At 41.8% G+C, this 19,625-nt stretch overlaps 1 protein-coding gene across 3 annotated transcripts in view; it reads left to right on the forward strand.

Annotated features, from left to right (window-relative positions):
* The first annotated feature begins 1,962 nt into the window (after positions 1–1,962).
* LPCAT1 (lysophosphatidylcholine acyltransferase 1) overlaps positions 1,963–19,625 on the forward strand; it is a 65,880-nt gene continuing 48,217 nt past the window's right edge. For 2 of the 3 annotated variants that reach the window (XM_041476482.1, XM_041476483.1), the window contains exons 1-4: positions 1,981–2,239; positions 7,952–8,094; positions 9,664–9,878; positions 19,499–19,611. In XM_041476482.1, coding sequence (XP_041332416.1) covers positions 2,123–2,239; positions 7,952–8,094; positions 9,664–9,878; positions 19,499–19,611 — 588 coding nt within the window. In that variant the 5' untranslated portion in view covers positions 1,981–2,122. Of the gene's footprint in view, positions 2,240–7,951; positions 8,095–9,663; positions 9,879–19,498; positions 19,612–19,625 lie in introns of all 3 variants that reach the window. The other variant, XM_041476484.1, reaches the window with a different exon arrangement.

A 19,625-nucleotide genomic window follows, 5' to 3' on the forward strand; every position in this document is an offset into this window, starting at 1 on the left:
CCAATCCCAAACTGAGCTAAGAAGCTTGTTTTTGATTAAAACCACTACATTTGCATTACATTATGTCAGCTCCTGACCACTGATTCTCTTTGTTTTGCTCTCTTCTACCATTTTAAAAAGCTTTAGCACAGCAAATCTTGCATATCTTTTTTGACAAATTGATCATGGATTCAGAACATATCCTTATGAGAGGCTTTCTCCGGTACTATAATGTTCTGCCAGGTCTTTCCTGCACCACTTGATCTTTAATGTCAAGAGCCACACACCTTGTTCTATCAGTTCCCACTAATACACACTGGAATGCTGGTAGTACATGCAACAGTCAGACTGGACACATTGTACCTTATCCAAAACAGTTTGCTTGACATGATTTTTAGACAACTTTTTCTAAGACATAAGCTCTCCTTCCAGAGGCATGGCTTGTATTCCTGGAAAATCTGGCAGTAAATTTGGCCTGCGCATTTGGCCATTTGAAAGTGTTAATTTTATTAAGCAGTCCAGATGACATTGCAGTTGCTCTCACAGTAGTTTACTAAGTTACCATTTAGCACATCCATAGATTTCATTAACAATGTGTTGATCTTGGATCTCTGGTAAAAATCTTGAAAATGCTGAGCCTGCAGAAACTTATATACCCCAAAACCATGAAGACTAGCCTCTGAAACCTCTTCTGATCTTTCAGAAGATCAAAAATATTTCTCTATTTAACACATTGACCGTTCAGCACCATTAGGCATTAGAAGTACATATGGTATTAACCAAAAGACTCAGAGACCATTTTACAGTTCTAAGCCTACTAGATTAAAAACAGAAGCCATGGTGTTTCTGCAGTTCCTTGTATCAATTTACCTCTGTTACTGAATAAGGCTATCAGAACTGTTTTATAAGTCGAGGTGACTGACACTAAGGATATCTTACTTATCTCTTTATCAAACCTCTTTTGCTTCTTTTTCTACTGTTTTGCCTGTGGTTTATGTTAAAAGAGTAAAGAACAGTACAGGACATCCAGCTGTGTCTACTGAAAATGGACAGAACACAAACGATTTTCTTTACTTCTTAGTAACTTACTTTTCATTTCAAGATTTATTAAACCCCAAACTTAAGCTACTTCCTCGGCCAACTCTGCCAAGATCCCACGGTGCAAATTAGCCAGACTTCATTAAAAACTGTCTAGGTTTGCTTGGAACAGAGCTCTCCCCACGGACCTCACCAATTCCAGCCACGTGATGCCCGCACAACACCTGGCTTCTCCCAGGTACGGGAGCGGTGCTCATCCAGCTGCGGCACCTCAGACCCATCTCCAGCCCGGAGCGCCTCTCCTCGCCCCTCCTCGTTCCCCTTTTTCTCTAAATTCCCTCCTCTGCCGTACGCCCAGCGGAACCCCCGTTTGGGGGTTCGACCGAGGTGCCAGCACCCGCCGCCGCGCACAGCCCGCGCCCTCTCCCGCGCCGCGCCTTCCCGTCGTCCTGCCCCGCCATGAAGTTGAGCAGCCGCGGCCGGGGATGCTGCGCGGGCGGCAGTCGGGAGCGCGGGCCGCCGCCGCGGAGCCCCTTCGTGCACCAGCTGCGCTTCAGCCCCCTGCAGAAAGCCAAGGTAGGGGCGTGCGGCCGCCGGGCCGCCCTTCCTTTTGGGGGTTCGACCGAGGTGCCAGCACCTGCGCGGCGGCAGCTCCCCGCGGCCCATTCCCTCTCCTGCCGCGGGGGATGCGGCGCCAGCGCGGCCCCCGGGAGCGCGCGGGCGGTTCCCCTCATGCCGCCGGGCGAGGCCGCGCTCCCGGCATGCCCGAGGGGGACGCTCCGAGGGTGGCTAGGTGGGCGGAGGGAAGGAGGGCGGGAGGGTGCGCGCCCACCCCGCCGCCGCCGCTTCCCATTCCCAGGCGCTTCCCATTCCCATCCGACGCGGAAACCGGCGCGCAGCCGAGCCGCTGTAGCCGGCGCGCAGGGCGCATGCGCGGGCGGCCGGGAGGGCGGGGGCCGGCGTTCAGCGGGGAGCGCTCCGGCCGCCGGTGCCGCCCGCACTCCGCGCTCCCGCCCGGCGCCGCCGCTACCCGGGACCGGCGGCCGCCGCCGCGCACAGCCCCCGCCCTCTCCCGCGCCGCGCCTTCCCGTCGTCCTGCCCCGCCATGAAGTTGAGCAGCCGCGGCCGGGGATGCTGCGCGGGCGGCAGTCGGGAGCGCGGGCCGCCGCCGCGGAGCCCCTTCGTGCACCAGCTGCGCTTCAGCCCCCTGCAGAAAGCCAAGGTAGGGGCGTGCGGCCGCCGGGCCGCCCTTCCTCGCCGCCGCCGCCTTCCGCGCGTCCCCCGCCGCGCACCGGCTGCCGGGCCGCGTCCTGCGGCGGGCGGGGGCTCCGCGCCCCGGTGCTTTGTGAGCCGGCGGAGCCGGGCAGCGGTGCGGGGCGTGTGCGAGGCGGCTGCCGGGGGCGGCCGTGCCCGGGCCGGCGGGCGGGGGTCTGGGGGCGGCCGTGATGCTGTAGTGCGGGGCGTGCGCCTCAACTTGTGCTCCGGTGCCTGCTTCAAAGGAGAAAAAAAAAAAAAAAAAAGCTGTTGGTGTTTGTTTGTTTCGGGGGTCTTTTTGTGGGTTTTCTTGGCATTTTGAGGTTTGGGAGTTTTTTCGGCTTTTTCTGGTTTTCGTTGGGGTTTTTTTGGTTTTGTTTGTTTGGGGTTTTTTTGGGTTTTTTTTTGTTTTTTTTTTTGTTTTGGGTTTTTTGGTTTTTTTGTTTTTTTTTTTTTTTTTTTTTTTGTTGTTGTTTTGGTTTTTTTGTTTTTTTTTTTTAATGGGGGACGGGGGAGCGGCCCTGCGGAGCCGCTCTTTTTCAGCGTCAGGTTAAGGTAGGTATTAACCTGGGCCGAGCCATCCCGGTGCGGATGAAGTTTTGCCCCTGGGTAAATAGTCCCAGCGGCGTAATTTAGGCATTGGATTGTGCAGGTAGCGGTGACTACAGGAGGCGGTATTAAAATGCAAATTTGCAGTTGCGTGGCTTTTTATTTCGTTGTTTGGTTTTAGGGGTTTTTTTCCCCCTCCTCCGTGCCTCTGCCTCGCCTCTCACGGTGAGCTGTAAGTGGTTGGGTATTCAGAGGGCATGGCCCTTGTCTTAGGCTTTCGGTAAGATCTGGGTCACTGGCTGGAGGAAGAAATACCGTCAGAGGCTCACCTAATGAGGGGCTGGCCATTTCTGCCGCTTCCATCACTGTAATACTTCATAAAGCTGTTTTTTTGGGTGCCTGACAGCCTTCAGTACCTGTTCACATTGGAAATTATGATTCACTAATATTGAACCTCTTGGGTCAAGGCACTTTAATTCCAGCTTTGATTTGCATTTAAGTGAAGTTCCTTGTTGCACTGCCCTGTTGCTGCCCAGATGCTTAACACAAGATATGTATGGCCTGACTTAAAAAACATCAGAATGTGCCTCATGTTACATATCAGGCAACCCAGGAATTTATAGTACACTCAAGGAAAGGAAAGGTTTTCAGTTTTATTAAGTTGCCCAGTATGTATTCAGTGGTTGCTCATAAATTGTTGCTTGAGCTGGAAAAGGCAGAAAAGGTTTGTGTCATCTACTTCATTTAGTTTTTTATCTAGAGCTTCCTCTATAAATTGCATAGTTGTAAAGATTTCCTTTCCAAACCATACTTTGTTCCTGAAGTCATGATTAATGCAGTTAATGAGATAGAAGTCTTTCAGGGAGCAGAGAAAAACAAAGATAGCACATGTTCATAGGGACTAGGAGTGCTCCAGTTATAACAACTAATGTTGCTTTCTGCTTGGTTATTTATAAAAAATGTTAAAAATACTGCTGAGAGAGGAGAGCAGACTGTTTGACAGTTTTTGCAGTATTGAGTCTCATAGGAGCTACTAGCATTGCTGATCTGATGTTAGTCCTGACAGACCTTGAGGTGCTTTGTCAAGGAGGTGACTGCTTGTAGAGCACACCTGCTTTCTGCGTGGGCTGCCTGTTCATAGGTTTGAGATGGGATCTTTGCCAATGGATTTCAAGGATTTGTTATTTCCAGTGAAGATGAGGAGATGTGTTCAAACCACTGTAGTTTGTCACAGTGCACAGGCCAAAGGAGCAGCCTCCTCACCAGATTGTGTCTCAGACTTGCTTTTTAAGCAAGCAGTCTTTCATGATATATGGCAGCACAGAGTTCTGTAACCCAACCTCTCTTCAGTCTTACTGTTGTAGTTTCATGCAGGAAAAAGCCCATAAGCTGGCATACTGAACTGTTGTAGGTTTTTTCTTTGCCTTAGTCATGCTTTTCCAGCCTCTTCACTGATTAAAAGTTGTGCTTGAGACAGAAGCTGTTAAAGCAGAGCTGTGGAACTGCTGCACCTGAGAAGAAATGCTCCCCAGGTGAATTACAGAAGTGTGCATTCTCATCTGAGCAGCCTTGGAGAGCTACAGAGCGCTCGGTGTGAACTATTGCAGCTGAACTCACTTCCTGTTCAGCTGTAGGCATGTACTGTGTCACAGCCTTTTCTGTCTGTCCTGTGCATCTAACGGGGGTTTCTGGGATTGCACAGGCTGTCCAGGAAGGTTAGGAATGTAGCTACAAGAAGTAGGGAGCCCAGGGGACTGGGAGACAAGACTGCTTTGTCCGATGGTCTGGTGTCTGTTGCTGATGGTCTGCCAGATAGCCCCGTTATCTTCGCTACAACCTCGTCCTGCACTCTGCAAGAGGTTAGATTAGCTTTTTTATTCATTAATGCAGCTCAGAAGTAAATGCTTTTTAGCATGTTCCAGCCCAAGACTGTGAAAGAAAGGTAGAAAGTGAGAGGGTAAAACAACCACGAGGAGAAAGAGCAACAGTACAAAGTAATCCTTTTGACCGTCAAGGAACTGTTCAAGTCATCTTTCACTGACTTTCTAAAAACTGGGAGATTACAAGAGCGTAAAAGCAGTAAGACTGTTTCAGAACAGAGTCTCATCAGTAGAAATTATGGCTATTTTACTCTGATCTGAGGGTGACAGTAGGGCTCATTCTTGAAGCTACCTATTTTATTTTAGTACTATAATAAAAAGGTTCTTTCTGTGAGAAAGACAGACATGATTTTATTAACCAAGGATTTTGTTCATGCTAACATCTTCTGGGCACCTGTCATGTAAGTCCAAGCTCTTGTTACCTCTGCAGAGCTGGCAAAAGCATTACTGGGGCTGTCAGTAAGCATCTGTAGCTTTTTTCCCTGCTACTTCAAAACACAATACAATGCCATTTTCCTTTCTTCCAGTGTTTCTGGCCCTTTTATTTCACCAGTGCTGGTGTTCATTTGGTGCCTTGGTGAGCTGATTTGGCTCATTAAACCAGCATATCATTGTGTTTTTGTGTTCTGATTATTTTCTTCTGCTGGGATGGCTGTGTTTTTTCTCACTAATGAGCTATATTGGCTCATTGGTAGCTCACATAAGTGCTAGAGCTGACTCAGGGGGAGGATTGAGGAGAGAGTGAACAGGACCACTCTTTCACAGCAGTGATCTGTTAGATTGGCTTAGCTGCACAGGAAAATTTATCCTGCTGTATTTATCTCCATGAATGTGTCTGCTGGGGAACTTGCAGAGTGGGGAAGTGGGTAGTGAGAGAATCGTTGAGGGATTAATTCCTAGCTCCTGCACTGCCATCTTTGGTGAGTTGAGCTATGGGGGTGATAATAGTGAGGAAGTATAAGTGTAAGATGTAATTTCTATCTGATACGTGTAAAAGAAAAATCAAAATCTCTACTGTGTCAAATACTGCCTTTCTCAGTATTGTGACTGCTACTTTTTAACAAGTCATGGAAATTTTGTTGGGAATAAACTGTTTTTAGTGATGTTTCTTATGGTATTGGTAATTTCCAAGTTGCATTTTTTTTAGCTTCCCTAAAAGAAGCATGAGAGCTGTGCTACTGCTTTTCAAGATAGGAAACAGACCTAAAGAAGTAGAAACAAGGGTACTCTGTGATTCTCTTGCTCAGCACTTAGATACATGGGACCAGATATTTTGGAGAACTTGAAACTTGAGTTCATATTTAAACCTTCAATGTGAGGTCATACTTAAATCTGAATGCAGTCTCTCTAAACAAGGACAACATATGATACGTATGTAGTTTAAGTGACTTGCCTTACATCAGATTTAAGCCCTTCTGATGGAAGAATGGAGATCAGTTTCCCTGGGCAGCCTTCCATTACAAGCTGTCCACAGGTCTTTCACAGTATACACTGCAGCTTCTGAAAAAATAAGTTGGATGCTGTAGACCAGCAAATGTTGTAGTCAACCCCCTCTTGAGATTTCTTTAGTTATGAACTGAACCCCTCACAATACAACTCTGGATGGATCTTTAGGGGTTTTTAAATGTATCTCAGGACACAGGTGTTCACATATTACTTATTGCCAAACAGAATTTGTAGTTTTAATGGAAGACATATCTCTATGAACATCCCAAATATGTAGGAATGTGATCACCAAAATAATGTGCACATAAAGTCAGAGCCAGAGTGTATGTCTCCTGCATTCTGGTCTCTGACAGTGGCCAGTGGGGACAGGATCTTCTCCTTTTTTTGTCTCTTCTCCTTTTTTGTCTGACACTGACTGTGCACTGTTGCTGTACATAGGTTTTACAAGATAGAAGCTTTCTTACCTGGAAGGATGTCTGAATGTAGATATAGACTGAACTACTTTTCAAACGCTAGCACCTCTCTTGATTCCTAACCTTCTTCAGGAGGTAGACATACTTTTCTCTCCTGCCAAATTTCTTGTGTCAACAGGTGCTGAACTATTGCTTGCTAAAAAGAGGCTGGTGTCACAGCCAGACCCTGTACATTTGGTGCATTTGCTTCTTGCTGGCCATTACTATTCCCGCTGTCTCTGGAAGACCAAGAGGCCTTTTATGCACATTTATGCCATCTTTTATGACATTATGGATGCAACTTCTGCTTTTATTCTTTTACCTGGCACTAAAAGGATCATTGGTATAAAGGATTGGTGCAGAGAGTCAAGGGGTGGAATACCTCACTACCAGTCACCTGCCATTCACCTTTGCTCTCGAGCAGGAGAAGACTTGGAGTGGGAGGGAGGGAGGAAGGAGGTGTGAATCCCAAAGGTCTGTGTCCTCACCTGCATTTTGCTTCACTTATTTCTTAGTGGCTGGTCCTTCTCATTTTAGAAACTTAGAAGGCAGCAGCTCTCATCTCCAGAATGCTCCTCTATTTGCTGCCAGACATGGTGGTCTTGCCTATGGAGTTGTGTGAGTTGGTGTAACTTTGGTGCTCATCTGACAATTGTAGTGAAGTTTTACTGGTTCATCTGGGAAACTAGCCTACCTAAGGAAAAAAAAAATCCTTTTTCTGTCAGTTCTGCAAACTAAAGCGGAGTCTCCATGGGGACTGGAAGCCTGTTCTGGAGGGTGAGATTGTGGTTGTTATGAGATGATGGTGCCAGTCTGAAACAGCGCTGTAAAATCCAACTGCAGTGGGCTGGTAGCTTAGGGCTTGAAAGTGGTATCTTGGGCTTTTCTCCTGCTGTGTGTTCCCTGCACCTACCCTAGATTTACAGATTTGTGCACCTACAGAGTGAGTTGGTTGTTGAGCTGTTTTGGGAAGTGAGAGGAAGTGGAAAGTGAGCTGCATGATGACTAGATCTGCATCAGGGAAGAGAAGAATGTGAATTAATCTTTCCACAGCAGCCTTGAGATGCATCAGATTAAGCACAACATGAGACAGCACCTTATGCATTGTTACTCATCCTTGCCCAGATATGGTGATATTGAAAAATGTGCTTTTTTTAACCTTATCTGGCATATCTGGAATTGAATGGTATTCTGCTGTTTCTGCCATTAGATACTTTTAAGTTAAGAAATGGTATTAGTTTCTAGGAATCACTGATCTTTTCAGTATGAAATTGTGGAGGAATAATGTGGGTTGTTTTTTTTTGTTTGTTTGTTTGTTTTTGGTTTTTTGTTTATTTTTTGGTTTTTTTGCAGATTGCCTTCATGACCTTGACTCTGTTTCCTATCCGACTCTTTTTTGCTGCTTTTATGATGTTGCTGGCCTGGCCTTTTGCGTTCATTGCTTCAATGGGATCTGATGAGCAAGAGCTTGAAAAGCCTCTCTCCTGGTGGCGAAAGTGAGTCACTGATGTGGTGAAATACTGAGAGAATCATTATAAAGTTCAGCAGTTTGAAAGAGAGATGATTGGAAATACCTGTCTCAGAGACCTACTTTTCTCTTCAAAAGAAAAATATAAAAATTATTAAACACTTTCCTCAGATGGGGAACTAAATGCCTCAACTCTTTGATTTGCCAGGTGATCCAAGAATTACACTGGTAATCTCTGGCTTCTTATCTTTATTGAGGAGGTAGTGTGAAACTTTGTTGTGGCATCTTCCATTGCATTTATTCCTGTAATGTCAACTTCTGGTTATGAAAATTGACTCTATGGAATGTGCCCTGATCTCATATTCTAAATTATTGTTTTAAACTGTTTCACCCCATTGTCTTCTACCCTGTGATGAACTGACAAAACTCGTGTTGATTCCCCGAGGGCTTGCCCCATACTACGGTGCTTATTGAAAGTCTGTGGTTGCTTTGATATTGCAATGCTAATTAAGGTAGAATGTAAGACAGTGTCCTCCCATCCATGAAAACTGCCATTTGAGGAGCAGGAAGGGAGGGGTGTATCACCTCTTCTATAGACAACTTTAAAATTAGGAGCTGGCACTAGCATGAAGGAAGGTGATTGTGTTTTGAATCACAGGAGGGAAGGAGGTTGAGAGCCAGAGAGGCATGTCACTTTACATTTCATTTGGAGCGATATCAATGCAATAACTAATGGAATAATTGTCTGCCTTCAGTCTTGCATACAGTTGTTTTGAATCTTTTTAGATTCTCTCTTCCTCACTTATTCCAATTTTCAGTGTTACCCTGCTCTCCAGCCTCCAGTCCCTGTAAGTGTTAAAATTTGTGGTGTTTGATTTTTGTGCTCTGTTGATTCACAGTTTCTCTTTTCATGACTGTCAGACAGTTTAAAAAAACAAACAAAACTCCACCAAAAAAAAAAAAAAACCACAAACAAAAAAAACCACCAAAAAAACAAACCACAACCTTCTCCACCCCACCAAAAAAAAAAAAAAAAATCCACAAGAAACAAAACTCAAAATCACTTCAGGAGAAGATGAGGAAAGGGATGAAAGTAAACTATTTCCAAAGCTCTCATATGTATCCTATAGGCCTTCCTGTATTTGAGAGTTTCTGCCCTATATTTGTCCCTTTTTGCTTGGGTAAACTTGAAGCCAAGAATCAGGGTAGGTGCATTCTGGCAATATTCTAATAGCATATTTCAGGACTGAATTTATTAGAGCTTTTTAGGTGTTACTAGAAAACCTTACTGGGCATTGTGTAGAAGAAACTTAACAGTCATAGTCTTAATTAAAATTGACAATGTACTAAATGATGGTCTTGGAGACTAGAATGAATTAGTGTTCAGGTATAAAATGAAGTTGAACAGCATCTTGCCTAAAAAATGGTAAAAATGGTTTTAAATCAGCTGAGAAAGAGAAGATCAGAGTGTGTGCGGTGTTCCAGCTCTTCTTTAAGCATCATATCCTGTCTGAACTTCCATCATGCATGTAATTTTTAATTTTATTATTTTAAGGTGTTCCTGCAGCAACATAACTGTTTTCCCATCTCTTTACAGGGTAGTGGATATTTTGCTGAAAGCAATAATGAGAATGATGTGGCTTGCTGGTGGATTCCACTGGATAAATGTAAAAGGCAGACGGGCATTGCCAGCAGAAGCAGCAATATTAACGGTGGCTCCCCATTCTTCCTACTTTGATGCCATTCCAGTAACCATGACCTTCGCCTCCATTGTGATGAAGGCAGAAAGCAAAGATATTCCTGTTTGGGGAAGTAAGTTGGTAGATACCTCATTTTTCAAGAACAATTTTAAAAAGATGGCTTAGGAAGTTCTTTTAACTGGTCAACTCTGAATGTCAATAAAAAAATTGGGGCAGGAGGGGGAAGGGAATGTTCTTTTTCCACTTTCTCTGAAGTCGAATCCCCATATGAAGTCAAAGCAATCCTACAGAACTCATGGTTTAATTTGCAGTGAACTTGTAACATTTTAAGACCTGCCAGGTAGAAAAGCAAATTAGGATGGAGCTATGGAAGCAAAGACTAATGCTAGAGAGAAAGTCTACAAAGACTTGGTGCGAGTTGGGGTACCCTCCCAGAAACGTGTTTTAGGAATGTGGTCTGCTCTGAACACAACCCTGCCTTGAGGGAGTGCTGGTAATCCTTCACACATCAATAAGTTTGTTTCAGGCAGAGTGTGAGAGATGAGCACAAGAGCAGATTGGTGTGCACTTGGGTTTAGTCATGACAGAAGCAGATGCCTGAGTCAGTAGTGCTTGAATACTATATTTGGAATTATTCATGTATGTTCTCACAAATATTTGAGGGACACCTGTGATTTTTTGGTACAGTTGTGACAGGCAAAAAATTGTGTAAGCTTTTGGGCTTGTAGACTTCTTACCAAAGTCTGTGTTGAAGCAACCCACTGTCTTGTGTCTAGCGACCAGCAAAGTTCAAAGAATATCCCTGTGTCTCATTGTGTAGATTTTTATGGGCAATATAAAGGTGACAAAATATTTTACTTTGGCCATGGGTAGGACTCTTAAATGTAAAAGTCTAACAAAAGCTTTGAGTTCCTTTGCAGCTAATTGGAATTAGGCTGTTGGTATTGACATCCTTCTGAAATTTAATTAGACAATGTGTTTTTAAGGTCCCATTCAAAAACAGAAGCTGAGACACAGCCACAAATGGTGAGTGGTTAGCTATGGAAGTTTCATTTCAGGAATCTTGTCATATAAGGAAGGGTCTGCCTGTATGAGGTAAAATTCAGGCCAGATCTGTAGTTGCATCTTAATTTCGCTGAATATCTTACTAATGGTGTTTAGAAATTTGTGGCAGTGAAAAATCTATGTAAAAATTAATAGATGCTTTGAACCAAAAGAAAAAGGGTGCAGGCAGGCATGTGTTTTTGAAAACAAGTGTATGCAAACAAGCATAGTGTGAAAACAAAAAGAAATTGAACTCCCTTGTTCAGTTGTGAAAGAAGATACTGTTGTGAGACAGTATGTTGGCAGTCTTGTACAGCACAGGTGTATCCAGGCCAACTTGGGCTTTAGGAGCAGTCCAGACATAGAGGCAGGAGCTGGTATCTTCTTTCTGAGGTCACTCAATTGGCTGTTTAATAATTGCTGGCTCAGCAAAATGAAAGCAGTCTGTGTGGAACTCCCTTTGATTTGAAGGTGGTCTGTCTGGAGGACCCAAATTAAATGGGGTAACTCCAGTCCCTGTTGTGCTACTGCAATGTGATGAAATGGCAGAATGGCATTTGACTGTACTATAATGGCTACTAAAGTATCCCCACATGGTAGATTCATTGGGAACCAGGAGGATCTGTAGGGATATGGAGATTGTATGAATGTAACACAAATAATGTGTATTAAGAAGAACAAATTTTCTAAATACCTAATTTAATTTTGAGGTGACTTTTACAGAATTCCATTGAAAGTCTAGACTTCCTACAATATATTTTAAAAGTTATTCACTTCATTTAGTTCATATGTGAGTAAAACCAGTTACAGAAAAAGAGAACATGTAAGTGATTTGATGGAATATTACTGGACTGTACAGTGAAGTCAAATAAATGAACGTTTTGTATTGTATAGCTGCATTTGCTTTATGCTGTGCAGCCACAAAACTTATGTAGTTACTTGTGAAATGTTCACAAAAATGCCACAGGAGTGAGGCATACCAAAGGTGGTAATTGGGATTGAGAGTTGAAAAACCATTTTTGTTTTTAGGGGTGGACTTTTATATGAGCAACATTAATTATAGCAGTTTGTGTTCTTTAAGTAAATGGACCTTAACAGAGAGGTAGTAATCACTGTATTGATTAGTTTGGCTTAAAAATTAGTGAGAACTTTCCAGTAAAACTATTTTTTTAAAATCTCTTACTGTTTGAGAGAAGTTTTCTGTGAAGCAGATAGTGCTGACCATCTTCTCCTTTGATCTAGTATTTTAATCCCAATGTTATTTACACCTCTCTACATGCACACACAGAAAAAAATACATTTCATGTTATCAGACCACTGATATTTCTCTTGTGCTTATGTGATAATGTGCTCATGTTTTTGTTGGATTGCCTGGTGAATTGTCAACATTCTAGATATTCATCAAGAATTTATCCCAGAGAGGTCAGAATCATGTGTTCTTCAGTTTTGTAAGTCCTGCAAGCTTGGTATGCCATCTTCAGTAAGGTTTTGGAGCCAGTCACTGATATTCCTAAACTTATCTCTTGAGTCTTGTGAATGGTTATTCTGAATCTTCTAGGAAGTTTTGAATAAAGTACATTTATTTAAGTATCTGAGCAGACTTAAATAGGTAAAAAATGAAGTGGCAGAGGAAATTTAAAGATCATTTGCAAGGATGAGGACTCTGGGTGAAGAGTACATCCTCATCCTGTATATTCAAGTATGATATAAATAAATTGGCCTTTTGATGTAATGACAGTGTTTATTAAGACATTGTACATTGTATACCAGAGGGATCAGGTGCTTTAGCAGGCACAAAATGATCTGATTGCTAAATGGTTACTAAGATTGGTTCTGCAAGCATTTTAATAGGTTTCTGGAACAGCTGCCTATATTATTGTACCCTTAGTCAGTCATGGGATATTAAGCTTCTGATCCACTTGAAAGTCCAGATGATTAAAAGCCGGTTCTTTATGGGATTGGAAGTACTCCACAAGTGTATTTGTGTATGAGGGTTTTTATTGCTGTCTAACTTGAAGGCAGCTCTCTTGGTTTGCAAAGTCCAATTTCAGAAGCAGACTTATGTCTTGTGACTCTTACAGATATCTTCATCCTTTTTAGGAAAACAAAGAAAATCAGATTTAAAAATGCTCTTTGGTTCTGGGGTAAGAGTTATGAACTCTTCAGTCAGTGGTCAGTAGTGAAGAAAATTATCCATTTGGCACACACACAAGGTTAACAAACTCTGGGGAGGAACTGCTTGCCCAAATATAAACAGTATTTCAATGATCATTAAAAAAAATCAGTATCTGGAAAGAAGAGAATGCCAAACAGATGGAATATGTCATGATGCTGAAGGAAGATGTATGTTTCTATACAGTGATTTTCCAGGGTTTTGGTAGCTTGGAGATGTGACCTTTGCTGGACCACTTAAGTCTTACTGTGGGAAAATGCACGTAGGAGACTGTTATACATTATATGGTCTGGAGAAGTCAGATCAATTTATCAGTACAGATCCTTAAACTTCCCTGTTTTGTCTGCTGAATCTCACTTCAAGTCAGGACAAGGTTTGTGCATAAATTTTGGATAGTTACACTTCACTGTCTTATTTTTGGCTGTTGAAGCAACCTGGATGAAAGTAGTTTTTCATTGCTGCAATGATTGGTCCTGCTGCAGAAATGCTTCAGGAAGAAGGACAAGAAATTTATCAGTAAATATGAATTGATGGGGACTTTGGACCATTTTTATGATTTGAGCATTTTCACTGGTCTGAACTTTTAGAAACTAAATGTAAGTGAAAAGTTAATTTAAACTTTGGGCAACTTCTCAATGTCTCTAACACCACTCTGAAAAAAAGAGGGAGTTGGTATCTGTGAAATGTACAGGATGATAGGTTACCCTAGGTTTATAAAAGGGAAGGAGGTAATTTGTGTTTGGCAGAACACATCAGAGCTACAGAGAAAGGGAGAATTATACAGTGCTATAAAACTATCAATTCTCTTGTAGATGGTTTTTTCCACACCTAGTAAACCAGTGAATTTTTGTTCAAGCTCATTTTTTTGAAGTGCATTATAGGTTTTTCTCAAGCATCATGACTAAAAGATGAGAATAAAAGTAATTCAGGGGAAAGTATTTATGCTTGGCTAGCTGGGTATGTTTTCATCTCAAAACTTAAAAGGTGCCAAATTACCCACCAGCTCTGTTGTGCCGCCTAATCCTCTAGCCCTGCATCCCTCCCCACCCCTTCCATACACTACAAGGAAGGGAACTGTGGTAAACCCGTAGTTCTTCTGTGAAAATCACACATTTAAGCACTTACGAGATTCACTAAAACAGTCCTTAAACTCCTTATGGAAAAATCTGATCTAAGGTGAAGGCATTACAGATTTCTTATCTTTTATACACTGTAAATCAGGGGCTTGAACACTGAGGTCACCAGGATGAATGCCAACATCCTATGCTGTGTTGGCATTGTAGCCTGCCTTGAGTACACACTTGAACTGCCCATTTCTGAGCAGCATCTTGAAGTTGTAGCCAAGCTTATCCATTTCATCTTCTCCTTTAAAACCCTCTGTTTCAAAATTCAATGTTTCCTTCAGACTGTGGGCACCCAGATGGTCCTGCAAGATTTCAGTCTCACAGAAGCTCTCTCAGATTTAAAATACTTGCATTGTCACCTGTGTGTTATGGGTATGTGTTTATCATTTGGCTTGGAGTCCTGGAAAATTCTGTAAAAATTACTTCTCATTTAAACTGCTACTGGAATGCTTTCAAACCACCATCTCTAGTTAATATCATTTATTGAAGTTACAAACTGCAGTATATAGGAAAACTTCAAACCAATACTGCTGCCTGCCTTAAATACTTTTTAGATTGGCAGCAGAAAGCTAAAACATAAAACCATGTCCTCATACAGGTATTGCAGGTGTCTCTGAGATAAAAAAGAAGTCTTTGTCTCTCAAGGAATCCTTAAAGGAAATTGATCACATTTTTAAAGACTGACCCAAATACCACAATTTGCTTCTGTTAAAGCTAAGGAGGGTACTGATTATTTACTTCCCACTACTGACCTTTCCTTGTCCTATGGGCTGCACTGTTTCCTGGCTTTCTCTTTGGAAGCAGGGAGGAGAACTTTCCCATTAATGCTGCCTCCCATTCATTAATACCATGAATGCTTTGCATGCCTGCAGTCAGGTGGTCCATCTGCTAAGCATTTAGTCAAACTTGGAGAAGTTTTCTTGACATACATTTATCTTCAGTGGTTGATTTAGACTTGAGTCAAATAAGTATATATATAATATATATATATATGTATATATATATTTATTTATTATATATAAAATATATATATAAGTAAATATATAATATATATACTTATTATATATATATATATAGTAAGTATATTTATTATATATAAAATAAGATACTACCACCAGCTTTACAAATCTCTTACCGAGTATCATGACTATAATAACACTTCTTTTGTAAGAACAATGTAATTCCAAGTGCAGAAGATCCTAATTTTGGTTGAATTAAGTTTTGTGCATTGATACAACTTTGTGTATTTGGGGTGTGTATGTTTCTTGAGTTTTTACATTTTTGAGGTCTCTTGTGTCCATATGCACAGGAAGTAATTGTAAGAAAACCTCAATGGTTTTCTTCCCCTATAACTTGCAGAGGACTTTTGAGCCTCTTGTAGATTTCCTTTCTTCTTTTCTCTACAGAAAAGAGCAGTTTTCATATTAGGTGTTATTTCATTAGAAAAGTTGTGAACTTTTGTTCACAACAAAACTTCACAGTTGTGAAGTTCAGAACTTTGTGAGCATGTACATTTGGGTAAGGCAACTCTTGAAAACTAAGTCCAAGGTAGCACTTTTCAACCTTTATCCTTCATGAGTAAATACTGTAAATGGATATCCCGCTGCAGCCTACTTGTACAGCTTACCTCCGTGATAAAGGCAAGCAGAGCCAATTGTGCTGCCTCTGTAGGATTCCCTTAGAGTGTCAGGGGTTTTGTGTTGTTTGGTAGGGAGGCCAAGTGAAAGCCTCAACTTCAGCGTCCTCTACTTTTGCAGCCATCACTTTGTTTGTAGTTGATTTTACAGTGGTGAAAATGTAACTGCCCACTCAAAAATGTGTGTATGGATACATTTTAGAAGAATTGTAAGTCGTGCCCTGTGTCTGTTCCATAGCTTTTTGTGTTCTCTGGTGCCTTGTGGAACCAGTGGTGATGTTGCCAGTATAAATGGTTTGCTACAATACTTTCTGCTGTTGTGTGTTATACAGCACTTTGTGTCTTGAATTGAAACAAGGTTTCTTCACACATACTTGCCTGCAAAGAGAGAGGGGAAATAATTTTTTCCCTTTTGTCTTAAGAAGTTTAAAGACATCAACTGTATGTGTTCAGCTGATCAGGAAAAAAGATGGGTTTTGCTTATTCATTGTGCTGGTGCTGAAATTGATTGCATGGGAGTTACTGAAATCACTTGGAGCTGCCACCCTGCTATTAATTAAAGCAATACTGAGTTTTTGCAGGCTCTCTTTAAAAAGGCTGTTTCAAGCAACTTTCTGTTGGTTAGAATATCTGTGGCATTCTGGCTGCCCTGAGAGGCAGAGGTTTTAATGATTTACTGGCAGCACTTTTTAAATTGCATATGAAATGCCTGCCTAAGAAGGTAGAATGCAGCATGTCAGCTGTCCACAGGACTCCTTGTATGATCTGAAATTGGGAGTGAGAGGGACTAGATGAAATGGGACTGACACTGCTAGAGAAAAAGCTGAAATAATGACACTCACAAGATCAATTTTGTGAATTGACAGATTCTCTGTCATTGTCCACTAGATTTGATAATTCAAGGGTGGCTTTAATGGAGTGAGAGGAGCTGGGCAAGCACATTTTTCAGAATCTCTGAACTCTTGAGCTGTGGTCTTCACTATCTGGTTACAGCCAGTCTTGGACAGTTAAATTGCTGAGCAGAGGAGGATATGATTATGTTCTGTTTATTGAATATGTTGCAGAGTTCTGCTTGTTTCCTTTAGTTGCTCAGTATGCCAGCTGTCTGAAGCATTTTATGCTTTCACTTCTGGCCTGACTTCACCCTAGTCCTCCCTATTCCTTGCGTCACACACTACCTTAGGTACTTTCTCCCTGTGTTTAAACTTGACTTCTGACCACAGTCTCATCTTGGCTGCCTATTTGGTATGTTTTTCAGCTTCTCTTTACAGACCTTTGGCCCTGCTCCTGACTTGAACAGATCAACTTGGTATACAGCCTTTGAATTTTCAGATTTGTGTGTTTACTGAACATGAAAATATGTGGTGGAAGTAAAGGTCTGTGTAGCCTTGTGCTCTGTTTTCAGAAGTGGTTAAGAAAAGTAAAATTTAGCTTTCCCTTGGTGTGTATTTTCAGCTTTTTATTGATGACTGAGTTTCAAGTTCACTTAAAGTGTTGGACTTAACCACTAAGGGCCTGGTAGCTGGTGTCTCACAGGACCTTCAGTTGCTGTTTAATATTAAAACAAGAATTCTGTCAGCCTTTTTAGTCCAGTGTCTAAGGAAGTAAGGCTTAATATACTACCCTAATAGGCTAACTCAACAGGCAGAACAAATCCATAGGAAGCTTTCAGTTGCCTCTGTCTTTCAGCATACCAGAGTAATTTTTCTTTGCATGAGGGTGTGTTGCTGTTTGTGGTGCTGGTCATTTGTAAGATAACTCACCTGGTGTTCCTCTGGAGCTTAGTAACATTACAGTAGCTTTCTTTTGGGAAGGTTGTAACAGTAAAGCTCCCAAGTGTGCCCATCTTGTCTGTACAGTTCTCAGATACCAATGACATCAGTGTAGTCTGATGTTTTCTGTCACACTGCCCAAAGGAAAATCTGTCTGCTTGCTTAATTTCATGCGTGATAAATAAGACCCTGCTTGCAGCATGTCCTCAGAAGAGCCTAGGAGTTCTGGAATTATCTTATTCATTCATTGGCCTGAAGTAACCTAAATTCTGTCATTTGAGCCTAATGTAAAAGAAACTTTCAAGTGAAGGCTGGGGATATTGGATCTTTTGCTTTCCTTTATAATGTTTTTGTTGTGGAGTAAATCGTAACAGTGGGGCAAACTCAGGAGTAGCATCACTAAGAAGAAAACAATTATGATACCAAGTGTGGTTTCCCTTGTTATTTTTATTATTTGTTCTGTGTTTGTGGGGTTTTTCCCCCCTATTCTTTGTATGTTAGTCTTTTTGTGGTTTGTTTTGGGGCTTTTTTGTTTGTTTTTACCTCACCTTGACAGTACCCCAGCTGGCCAAAGATGATTTTTGCTCCCCTGACAAGCAATATTGTATAGATATTGTCTAAGAGTGGACATGTAGGAAAAAGTACAGGAGCAAGGTAACTTTTCTGATACGCTCTCTCCTGAGCCATGGCAGCTTATGGGATAAAAGTAGTATTTCAGAGGCTGGCTGAATGTTTGGGAACTTGCTATAAGGTTTGACAGATTCGTTTCTCAGAACCTACAGTACTGAAGGATTTTGGTGAGTTGATGGCTAAACTTCCAGTGGTATAACGCCATAACCAGCAGCTTTTGCTGAGTACAGGGCTGTAATTCCTTACACTGTTTTTTTCTTCACGCTTTAAGCACTGGCTGATCCGTTAATGTAGCAAGTCTATCCTTGACAAAAGCAGATTATACAGTGTCAGTGAACTCTTCTCACAGGGGCTGGAAAAATGAAAACTGTATTTGAGGCAAGTAGAATAGCTGATGTTTTAGTGACTCTTGAGCCTTCAAGTAAGATTACACGATACAAAAATTATTGAAAGGTTTGGAAGACAACCTGCTTAAATAAAGGCATGGAGCACTATATTTGAGGGTGCTTTTCTTGTAGTGCTTTTTGCAAGCACTACAAAAGAGCTATATGGGCTTATTATTTTGAAAGTATTCTTTGGTGTCCTTGTGACGGACATGCATGGAGAGTATCTTGTGGATTGATTTCTGATTTTTTGCTCATGTTCATTTTGTGTCTGGCTACGTACAAGAGGTTTCCCACTGAGCCAGAAAGAGGATGTCTGAGATCAAATTCATCTGGTATGAAGAACAGGCAAACAAGTGACAAGTGAGAAAATGAGCATGCCTTTTCTGTTGACACTGATTCTTCACAAAAAATAACATCAGTGTGTATAATATCTTGGGTGCTGTACCTTTAGCGGAGCTGAGCTGTCATAGAAGACAAAAGCTCTAAAGACAGAGACAGTTTGACTGACAGAATGTCTTTTACAAGCACCTAGGTAGCAGGGAGATTCCTGCTGGTTTGGGAGTGGCTATAGACTGTGTGATTTTTGTGGAGGGAGGAAATGGCCTATGGACAGCCACAGCTGCATTGTTGCAGAAAACTGCATAATATGTACCATCATGTTTTACATTATCTGTGTTGTATATATGGATCTATTAAAAACTGAAAAACTGCAAAATGCCAAAATTTTTAAAACTGTTTTCCTCACAGAAACTTGAGAAAATATTTCAATAAAGCTGCAATAATTCAGCTGAGTATTCGATTTTGCAGTGTAATATAATAAAGCAGTTATGTTCTTTTATATTAGTTATGTCCAGAGGACTAATTGGTGGTGGGGGGGGAGTGGGGATGTATGGAGGGGGTGGGGGATCGTTTTCAAACAGAGGGAAAATAAAGGCTGGTCCTTGTTTTTGTTTTCCCTCCTCTTCAGCTCTGATCAAATATATCCGACCAGTATTTGTATCTCGGTCAGACCAGGATTCTCGCAGGAAAACTGTTGAAGAGATAAAGAGGCGTGCCCAGTCTGATGGTAAATGGCCACAGGTACTGTATTCTGC

The sequence above is a fragment of the Pyrgilauda ruficollis genome, unplaced genomic scaffold (assembly GCF_017590135.1).
Source record: "Pyrgilauda ruficollis isolate IOZ18807 unplaced genomic scaffold, ASM1759013v1 scaffold39, whole genome shotgun sequence".
Lineage (NCBI taxonomy): Eukaryota > Metazoa > Chordata > Aves > Passeriformes > Passeridae > Pyrgilauda > Pyrgilauda ruficollis.